This window comes from Pteropus alecto, unplaced genomic scaffold (genome assembly GCF_000325575.1).
Source record: "Pteropus alecto unplaced genomic scaffold, ASM32557v1 scaffold118, whole genome shotgun sequence".
NCBI classification, from domain to species: domain Eukaryota; kingdom Metazoa; phylum Chordata; class Mammalia; order Chiroptera; family Pteropodidae; genus Pteropus; species Pteropus alecto.
In genome coordinates, this window is record NW_006440654.1 from 161,705 (window position 1) to 171,349 (window position 9,645).

At 54.8% G+C, this 9,645-nt stretch overlaps 1 protein-coding gene across 4 annotated transcripts in view; it reads left to right on the forward strand.

The window, feature by feature from the left end:
• CPT1B (carnitine palmitoyltransferase 1B) overlaps positions 1-3,257 on the forward strand; it is a 7,723-nt gene extending 4,466 nt beyond the window's left edge. For 2 of the 4 annotated variants that reach the window (XM_025051073.1, XM_006917838.3), the window contains 8 exons: positions 47-152; positions 248-364; positions 676-840; positions 920-1,054; positions 1,148-1,300; positions 1,839-1,952; positions 2,497-2,589; positions 2,728-3,257. In XM_025051073.1, coding sequence (XP_024906841.1) covers positions 47-152; positions 248-364; positions 676-840; positions 920-1,054; positions 1,148-1,300; positions 1,839-1,952; positions 2,497-2,589; positions 2,728-2,811 — 967 coding nt within the window. In that variant the 3' untranslated portion in view covers positions 2,812-3,257. Of the gene's footprint in view, positions 1-46; positions 153-247; positions 365-675; positions 841-919; positions 1,301-1,838; positions 1,953-2,496; positions 2,590-2,727 lie in introns of those variants that run through there. The other 2 variants (XR_003048146.1, XM_025051074.1) reach the window with 2 other exon arrangements.
• The last annotated feature ends 6,388 nt before the right edge of the window (positions 3,258-9,645 follow it).

Below are 9,645 nucleotides of genomic sequence, written 5' to 3' on the forward strand. Positions count from 1 at the left end.
CCCAGCCCCCTACCTCCCCTCCCCGCCACCACCCGCTCCTCCGCAGGTGGTTCGACAAGTCTTTCACGCTCGTGGTCTTCGAGAACGGCAAGATGGGCCTCAACACGGAGCATGCCTGGGCAGACGCCCCTATCATCGGGCACCTCTGGGAGGCAAGGGGCCCAGAGAGGGGTCCTGCGGGGTAGGCTGGCAGGGGGCTGGGGGCTGGGAACGGGGACAGCCTCTCAGCCTGACCCTCTCCCTGCAGTTTGTCCTGGGCACTGACACCTTCCACCTGGGGTACACGGACACTGGGCACTGCCTGGGCACACCGAACACTGCGCTGCCACATCCTCAGCGGCTGCAGTGGGCCATCCCGGAGAAGGTGCTCAGGCTGAGCGGGGACTGGGCGGGGGCGGGGGGGGGGCATGAGAGAGTGACGAGGACCTGAGATGTGCTGCTACCTCCTCCCGTCTGGCCCAGCCCCGCTCACAGGGGACACTGAGTAGACTGGCCGCAGGGAGACCAGACATCTCGGGCCACGTGCTGGCGGGAGGAGCTGGGATGTGTGAGCCCCATGTCCAGGGGGCCGTGTCAGCACCTCCCTCCTCCAGAAGATGTGAAGGGACCCTGACGCCGCCAGCCTTGCCCTTCCGAGAGGTCTGCCCCCAGCTGACCCTTTCCGTGTCTCCGCAGTGCCAGGCGGTCATCGAGCGTTCCTACCAGGTGGCCAAGGCGCTGGCAGATGACGTGGAATTGTACTGCTTCCAGTTCTTGCTCTTCGGCAAGGGTCTCATCAAGAAGTGCCGGACCAGTCCCGACGCCTTCGTGCAGATTGCCCTGCAGCTGGCGCACTTCCGGGTAGGGGCCCGCCGGCCGCCCAGCGAGTGGTCAGGGCTGCACGGGGCCGCCAGCCAGGTTCACCCTCTGTGTTCCCCAGGACAGGGGCAAGTTCTGCCTGACCTATGAAGCCTCCATGACCAGGATGTTCCGTGAGGGGAGGACGGAGACTGTGCGCTCCTGCACCCGCGAGTCCGCAGCCTTTGTCAAGGCCATGGTGGAAGGGACCCACAAGGTGTGACCCCACAGCCTCACGGTGAGGCGACCCTCTGCCTCCTGCCGCCTTGGGGGTCAGGGCCATTCTTCACTGCCCTGTCCTGTGACCCAGAAAGCAGACCTCCAGAGTCTCTTCCGGAAAGCCTCTGAGAAGCACCAGAACTTGTACCGCCTGGCCATGACGGGCGCTGGCATTGACAGACACCTCTTCTGCCTCTACGTGGTCTCTAAGTACCTGGGGGTCAGCTCCCCCTTCCTGGCTGAGGTCAGTGCTTTTGATGCGGGTGGCCTTCCCCGCTGGTCTTGGCCTGTTTTCTGTCTGGCCGGCTCCCTTGAAACTGTCCTGGAGGGGTGGGGCCAGTTGATTCTGACACTGAAGAGAGACCCCACCCCACTCTGTGCATATGGTGTTCTATGAAGGAAACGGACAGACAAACGTGCGAAGCGCCAGGTGGTGACAGCACTCCTGAGAAGAGTGAAGAGGCTGAAGGGATCGGGCTGGGTAGAGAGAACCTCCAGTGCCCAGACTCTGAGGCCAGGGTGTGCCCTGTGCACGGGACAGCGGGACAGGAGGGGGCCAGAGGAATGGGCAGGTCAACGAGCCTTGAGACAGGATCGAGGGTTTGCGCAGATGCTGGGATGGCGAGAACAGACCTGGGGCCCCCGTCAGGAAGGTTCTGCACTGCGTTCACTTCCGCACCCTCAGCCAGAACAGTCTGGCTCGAGCAGGTGCTTGGGCACCACTTGGCGGCAGATGTGCGCTGAGCACATGGTGTCTGACCGCTGCAGTCTGCTTGTTGCAGGTGCTCTCAGAACCCTGGCGCCTCTCCACCAGCCAGACCACTCAGTTCCAGATCCGCATGTTTGACCCAAACAAGTACCCCAATCACCTGGCCCCTGGCGGTGGTTTTGGCCCTGTAAGTACCTGTGGAAGGGGATGGGTGAGTAGGACGGGGGCCTGGCGCTTTCAGTGGAGAGTGCAGGACCTCAAAGAGGTCGGGCCAGAGGTGGGAGCACAGCCCTGGACCTGCCCTGCGTGGAAACAGAATGGGTAGCTAGCAGCCTGGCAGACTGGCGCCTGGGAGCCCACCTGTGCCGGCGCCCGCCACAGGAGCAGGAGCGCAAGCATGCCCAGGGCTGCTTCCCCCGATGTATGCTTACTAGACAGAGTCCAGCTCTCCTACTGAGAGACTCACGCGGGATGTTTGTCAGGGAGCTAGAGATGCCCCTGGACAGAGGCCTCGGTGATCTTGATCCCCCTGAGAGAAGCACGAGGTCCTGGGTTCCCGGGTGGGGTCTGGAACTGCAGGGGCTGAGCTCTTGGGTTTTCACACTGTCCCCTGGGTGGTCCTGACCTAGAGAAGAAGGCGGCGTCTGGGGCGGACCCTTCCTGGGGGTCCCGCGGAGGGGCAAGGGCAGCCTCAGCTCGGCTTGTAGGCCCTCACCTGGTGCTGTCCTCAGGTGGCAGACGATGGCTACGGGGTTTCCTACATGATTGCGGGTGAGAACACCATCTTCTTCCACATCTCCAGCAAGTTCTCAAGCTCAGAGACAGTGAGTCTCCTGCTCCCGCTCAGGCCTGAGGAGGGGGTGCCACCTGGGGCCCTGAATGGCTGGGGAAGAGTCCTTGCTTGTGGGGACAGAGGGGCAGGGGCTCGCCTGGAGGTTGATCGGAGCTCTTGGTGCCCACAGAATGCCCAGCGCTTTGGGAACCACATCCGCCAAGCTCTGCTGGACATTGCTGATCTCTTCCAAGTTCCCAAAGCTGATAGCTGAGGGCCGGAGAGATGCCAGCCACCCTTTCATCCCCACGTTAGAGGAATGGGTCTGTGGTCAGCTTGCAGGCACGAGGGGTGGCCGTGCACAGGTGACCAGCTCCAAAGACAGCTCGGGCAGCAGGGGCTCCCCAGGCAGACGCTGCCCCTGAGGGTCCATGTGGCAGAGGTGGAGTTGGAGCATGGAGGGGGTTTTGATTTTATTTCTTGGTAGATACTAATAAAAATAAGGCTGTGTAATTCTCTCTGAGCCTGTAGGTTCCTGTGTTTTGTTTGGGAAGTAGAAGACTCTCCTCCAGCCCTAGCTCAGGCCAGAGAGATGGCAAGGGCAGGGCTGAGACTGGGAGACTAGGAGAGGCTTGTGACCTCTTATGAAATGTGTCTCTGCTGAGGTCACTGTCCATAGCCACTGTGTGCACTTGGAATAAACTCTTGCTTCAGAACCTTTCCCTGTTTCCTAGGGTGACTTCTGTTTGTTTGTCTGCTGGGGAGTGGGGCCCACCGACTTCCTCCATGCATGGACGTGCCCTCTGCACCCCTCTGGGCTAGAGCAGAGCCCTATGGGGCCCTCAGCCTCCTCCTGGACATAAGAGGTACTGCAGTCTCGGGCCTGAGGTCCGGGTGTCCAGTGGTCATGTCTATGAGAGAGCAGGTGCTCCTTCCCTCCGGTCAGCTTTCTTATTAAAATAACACGAAAAGTAAGCGAAAAGTAAAGTGTAAGTAGGTACTCGATTACTATCGCTATATGCTTGAGCGAATCCAGGTCTCAGCACCCTGCTAGGCGCCAAGAGCCGGAAGTGAGTCAGGAACAGTCCCGGGCCCTCTCTCAGGGACCAGTGTTTATTGAACACCAGCCATCCACTTGGCTCTGGGCTGGGGATTCAGCAGTGAGCAGGGCACCACCTGCCCAAGTGGAATTCACTACAGGTGAGGCAGACGTGGATCGGGGATGGAGCGGCGGGCAGGGGAAGCTCGAGGTTTATCACCTGCTTTCTGAGTGCCACAGTGTGCTAGGCACTGGGATACAGCAGTGAACAAAACCAGCAGAAACCGCCCCTCCCTCTGGGGTTTAGAGGCTAGTGAGGAGATAGATGGCAATAACCAGGAAGAAGTGGAGGAGTGGGGCTGTTTGCCTCCAACGTGAAGGAGATGAGGGCAGGAGCCACGTAGGGGCCGGAAGGCAGAGCATTCCTGGCTGAGGGATGGCAGGAGCCAGAGCTGCAAGGTGGGAGGTGCCTGCTGCAGTGCAGGAACAGCCCAGGGGGGGACAGGTGGAGTGGGGCCAGAAGGGCTCATAGGCCAGACTCAGCCTTCTCTAACGATGGGGGAAGCTGTTGGGTTTTGAGCCAAGGGTGACATAACTGCCCTAAGTTTTACCGGGATCACTTTGGCTAACCGGATGATATAACGAAGTGGGGTACACTAAGGATAGAAGCAAGGAGACCTGTCAGGGTAGTGCTTGTGGTGGTGGCAGAGTTGGGAGAAATGACAGGACTGAAACTAAGGGACTGAGGATCAGAGAGGTGAGAACGTCAAAGGTGGGGAGGGCTGACAAAGCTGATGGAGAGGCATCGAAGGTAATTCACATTTTCTATTTTGGGTAATTGGGTGATTAATGGGTGATTGGGTGACTCTAACCTCGTAAGAGTCTCCAGGAGAGGCTCATAGAAGTATATCTATGCTCACAAAATGTCGCGTTCCATGTCAGCATTCTTGGGCTTCTGAAAGTATCTTCACAGACCTCTGCTTCTTGGGGTGCCTGTGTCACCTACCCTGGGAAAGTGTCAGTTTTGGTGGGCTTCTGGGCATATCTGCTCACTCACTGGGAGAGCAGTGAGCAGAGTCCAACAGCTGGCTTTTAATTAATATTGAAATTTAGCCAAAGTTCTCTGATTTGTTCTTAAATCAGTAAAAGATATCATCATGCTAAACCAGGATATACACCTCTGGTGACAACTCCAGACCTAAATAAGGTCCTTATGCCGCATGGCTCTGCAGATCTGCACTAGTTAAGGCTAGCAGTCATAACAGATAAACCTTGAAATCTCAACAGAAGTTTAATTCCTGTTCAGCTGGCTGAGGCAGACACTTTGCATACCATTATTCAAAGACTTATGGTGACGGAGGCCCTGCCTTCCTCAGCTAGCTCCCAAGTGACCTCGGACATCAACATCCAGTAGGTACATGGGGAAAGAGAGAGAGAAGATCACTCATGGGAGGATTTTATAGAGGTGGCCTGATGATAACAGAGCACTTCCATTAACAGAGCACACCGGCCAGGAATCTTATTGCAAGGGAGGCTGGGAAATGTAGTCTAGCTGTGTGCCCAGGATATAAAGGAAACATTTGTTGAACAGTTAGCTAGTTTTGGAAGTACAGGGCCTGAGTAGACCAGACTGACATCTCTGGACTCCCTGAGAGCCCATCCTTCCGGGTCTGGACTCTGCAGGGTGTCTGAGACAGCCTACCTCCATCTGCTGGTCAGGGTACCCGGGTTCCTCCCATTCCAGCCCAATTGATCTCTGAGTCTCTTCTGCTGTTCCTCAAGAACCTGAGCCCCAGCCACACTTGCCATTCCATAAAGTTAGCAGGCTCATCCACATACTTGCCTTTGCCTTCACTGAACCTTCTGCGTGGAATCCAGCCTAGTTAACTCTTACTCTTCCTTGAAGTTGCCTTCATTACTCTTTAGAGTTATTCATGACTCTCGTTTTTCTGGACGGTCTAAGCAAATGGCGGAGTGATTGGAAGTATGCAGGGTGGCTCCCAGGCGGGAAGGGACAGCTCTTCCAAGTCTGGAAGGGGCAGAAACCTGGCAGTTTGGGGAGGGTATGTGGCTCAGGCAGCAGATTCTTCAGTGGATGGGTGGGGACTCACTGTGTGCCCAGAACTGTCTGGCTCAACTCTAGCTGTTTTTCCTGCTCTGTAATCAGTCTGCTAAGGATCGAAATCCTTGAAATCCAGAGAGTCCCAGGAATCTCAAACACAAGGTGTTCAAACACGGAGTTTACAACCTTCCAAACTGGCTTCTTTCCCACTCTTCCCCATCTCAGCCAGTGGCATCACCCTTCAACCACTAACCCATTCCTTCTTTCTCCCTCACTTCTCACATTCCAAGCCCTGACAAGTCTACCTTCTGAATAGCTGTTACTTCCCTCCGCCATGACCACCACCTTCCCTGCCCACACTTCCATTATTATTTGTCCAAACAACAGCAACAGCTGCCTCCGACTCTATCCTCCCTCCAGCAACCAAGGAGGGCTCTTTGCCATGTCACAAGTCTGCTTACCACACTTCCAAGATGCCCATCATACTCTAAGTAAAGACTGAGCCCCTTGGACTGGCCTATAGAGGCCCAAGCGATCTCTCTAGCCTCCTCTCAACCACAGCTTATGTGCAGCCTCCCTAAGGGTTGTGCTGCTCTCTGGCCATCCCCTGCCTGGTAATCTGTGCTTTTGCTGCCTGAAGGCCATCAGAGCCTGGGCTGGAAGCAATGCCTGCTCTTCCCAGCTGCACGTACCTGGGCCTCGGCCTCATCTTCCTGGGGCACAGGGCCCTCCTTTGTTAAGACAGATAGGACAATGTCAGCCATGCAAGGTAGTTGTGGAGGCTAAACATTCAGCCATCCACCTACTCATTTAACAAATGTTTACTAGCACCTGCTGTGCCAAGTGCTGCTCTGGACACTGGGGACAGAGTGGCCCAGCAGACAGGCAGGGCCCTGTGTGCATGGCCTTACACTCAAGGAGCCAAGAGGAGGCACACAACTATCAGAAGCAGGGGTACCCTCTCGTCTCAGCTCCGCCCTCCCCCAACCTCGGCCCCTCCTCACTCAAGCCCTGAGACGGCAAGCCTACATGCAGGACCAGCCCGGGGTGGCCCCTCCCCTTCCGCTCTGGAGAACAGCCAATAAGACTTCGAGGTTGGGACTTGGGCGCAGCCTGGGGCCGGCACAGTCACGCGTTCGCAGCCCCGCCTCTTCCGCTCCGGAACACCAGCCAATGAGGACGAGGGGCCAGGCCCGGGGGCAGGTCTGGTAACGGAAAGGGGCGGGGCGTGCGAAGGAGGAGCCTCAGGACTCGCCGCGCGGCCGCGGAGGGAACGCAGGCAATTAAAGAATTTCTAAATAAATACACACCTCGGTCTCCTCACCCGCGGCCCCCCCCCGCCCTCGCGCGAGACTCCACACGTCCCGACTCACGTCGCCCGCTCCTGGGGCCCCGGACTCCAGGCACGCGCCCCTCGCTGCCCCTCGCGTGCGCAGCAGCAAAGGCCGCAGACTCTCCCGCCCTCCGCCCAGCCCCACACCCCACGGTCTGGGACCCGCGCCTCGTCCGCTGTCCGCCTTTCTCCACCTGAGGACCCCAGAGCGGCTGGACCCTTCGTACCAGGCGAGGCCCGCGGGCTTCTGCGGGCCTCTGGACCCCTCAGTCCCCGGGACCCCGGCCCTTGCGCCCTTCACTCCCAGGCTGGTTCCCGAAGCCCACACGATCGCTGCCCGCCTGACCCCCAGCCTGCACCCCCTCGCGCCCTCGGGCTGTGGCCGTCCTCACGGCGCCTCGTCAGGAAAGCATGCGGCGGACCGGGGTCTGTGGTCTTCCGCCACCGCAGCCTACACGCTCCGCTGGACCTGCTTCCAGACGGTCCTTCCTCCAAGGTCCAACGTCTTCTGGCCGCAGCCGCCACCCTCCCGCGGACCTGCTCGGCCCATGTCCCTGCCCTTCGCCCCTGCGCATCATCTCACAAACCCTTTACACCACTCTCACACTCGTACCCTCGCCTGTCCGTCCACCGCATGCACGTTTCAAACACCAACGACAGTTACAGTCCATTTTCCCTGCGCCGCCCCTGGGTCCCAAGGATATGGTGCAGCCATGTGGCATCTCTGCCGCTGCTCTCTGCTGCGTGCCGAGTCTAAGCACCTCTCGGGAGCCACACAGCGTCGCCAAACCTGTGTTATGCTCCTCAAACCAGGAACGTCTGTTCTCAGAGGAAAACCTTTTTATTGACATTCGTGGGCAAGCTAGAGACCTCAGGCCCGAACCTGGACCACCTGGATCCTTACTTACCTTACCCCGCCCCTACCTTCTTCCCTTCCCAGGCCCTGTACTATCTGTACCCTTTCTCCAGATTCTCTAGCCTTTTCTGTTCAACTAGCCCCTTCCACACAGTGTAAAGACAGGCAAGTCTGCCTTTGTATATTCCAAAAACAAAACACCTTCATTCTATCTCGTATTTTTCCTGCCTTCCTCATCTAAATCTGTATGTCCTATCTATTTTGTCTAACGATCCAGTAATTCTTTATTTCATGGAAATCTTGTTGCTACTTTTACCGATCTCCTGAAACAGGTCTCACTGAGATGACCAATGACACCCAAATCAAATGTCCAGAATTCACTGGGCCCTTTTGTAATATTTGACACTGATGTAACATCTCCTAACTTAAAACAAAAGACACTGTGACTCCACATTACATTCCAGGTTAAAGGCCGGTTTCTCTGCTGCCCTTTGAATCTAGGCTCACAACTTTCTATTTCTCCTCTTCCCTTCTCCTTAAATACATTTCAGTCAGGCTTTTGTGTCTGTCACTGCATGAAAACAGCCCCAGTCAAGGTCACCAGTGACCTCCAGATTGTCAAATCCAAAGGTCACTTTTTTAAAAAAAATATTTATTTTGATTAGTTTCAAGTATACAGTACATTGATTGGTTAGACATCTATATAGTTCATAAAACAATTCCCTCAACTGCTCCCTCCCTTCCCTGACCCTCCACCTGGCCAACGTATTAATGCTAACTGCGTTCCCTGTGCCATGCTCTCCATCCCCGTGACCATCCACCAGCTACTCATTTGTGCTTCTTAAACCCTTCACCCCATTTTCCCAGCTCCCCAACCCCCCTCCCCTCTGTCCGTCACCACATCATCCACTGTATTTATGAGTCTGTTTTTGATTACTTTGTTCTTTTTATTCCTTAGATTCCACATATAAGTGAAATCATATAGTGTTTACCTTTAAATGCCTGACTTAAATACCTTCTAGGTCCATCAAAGCAGTATCTTTTTCCATCCCCTTCCTTTTCATATGCAGGGGTCTTGTTTTCTTATCCTTTCAGCCACTCTATCTTTTGGTTGGAGCACTTAATTCTTTTCCATTTAAGGTACTTATTGATAGGAATGTAATTGTTACCATTCTTTATTCCTGTTTTTGATACATGTTTTTTCTTCTTAAAGAAGTCCCTCCAACATTCTCTGTAATACTGGCTTAGTGGTGATAAATTCCTTTAGCTTATTTTTGTCTGGGAAGCTCTTTATCTGTCCTTCAGCTCTAAATGATAGCTTTGCTGGATAAAGTATCCTTAGTTGTAGATCCTGGGTCTTCATCCTGTTGAATATTTTTTGCCAAGCCCTTCTGTACTGCATAGTTTCTTTTGAGAAATCAGCTCCAGTCTTATGGGTGTTCCCTTATAAGTAACTATCTGTTTTTCTCTTGCGCCTTTTAGTAGTCTTTCTTTGTATTTAAACTTTGGCATTTTAATTATGATATGTCTTGGTGTGGGCCTCTTTGGATCCCTGGTTTTTGAGATTCTCTGAGCTTCTTGGAGTTTTATGTCCATTTCCTTCACCAGGTTAGGGAAGTTTTCCATCATTATTTCTTCAAACAGCTGTTCAACATCTCGATTTTCTTCAGTTATGCTGATATTTGGACTCTTAATAGTGTCCCATATGCTCTTTAAATTATTTTTATAGTTGGCATCTTTTCTCTTGCCATTCTGAATGTGTGTCCTTGGCTTTCTCATCCTCTAGATAGGACATTTTATCCTTTATTCTCTTTGTTT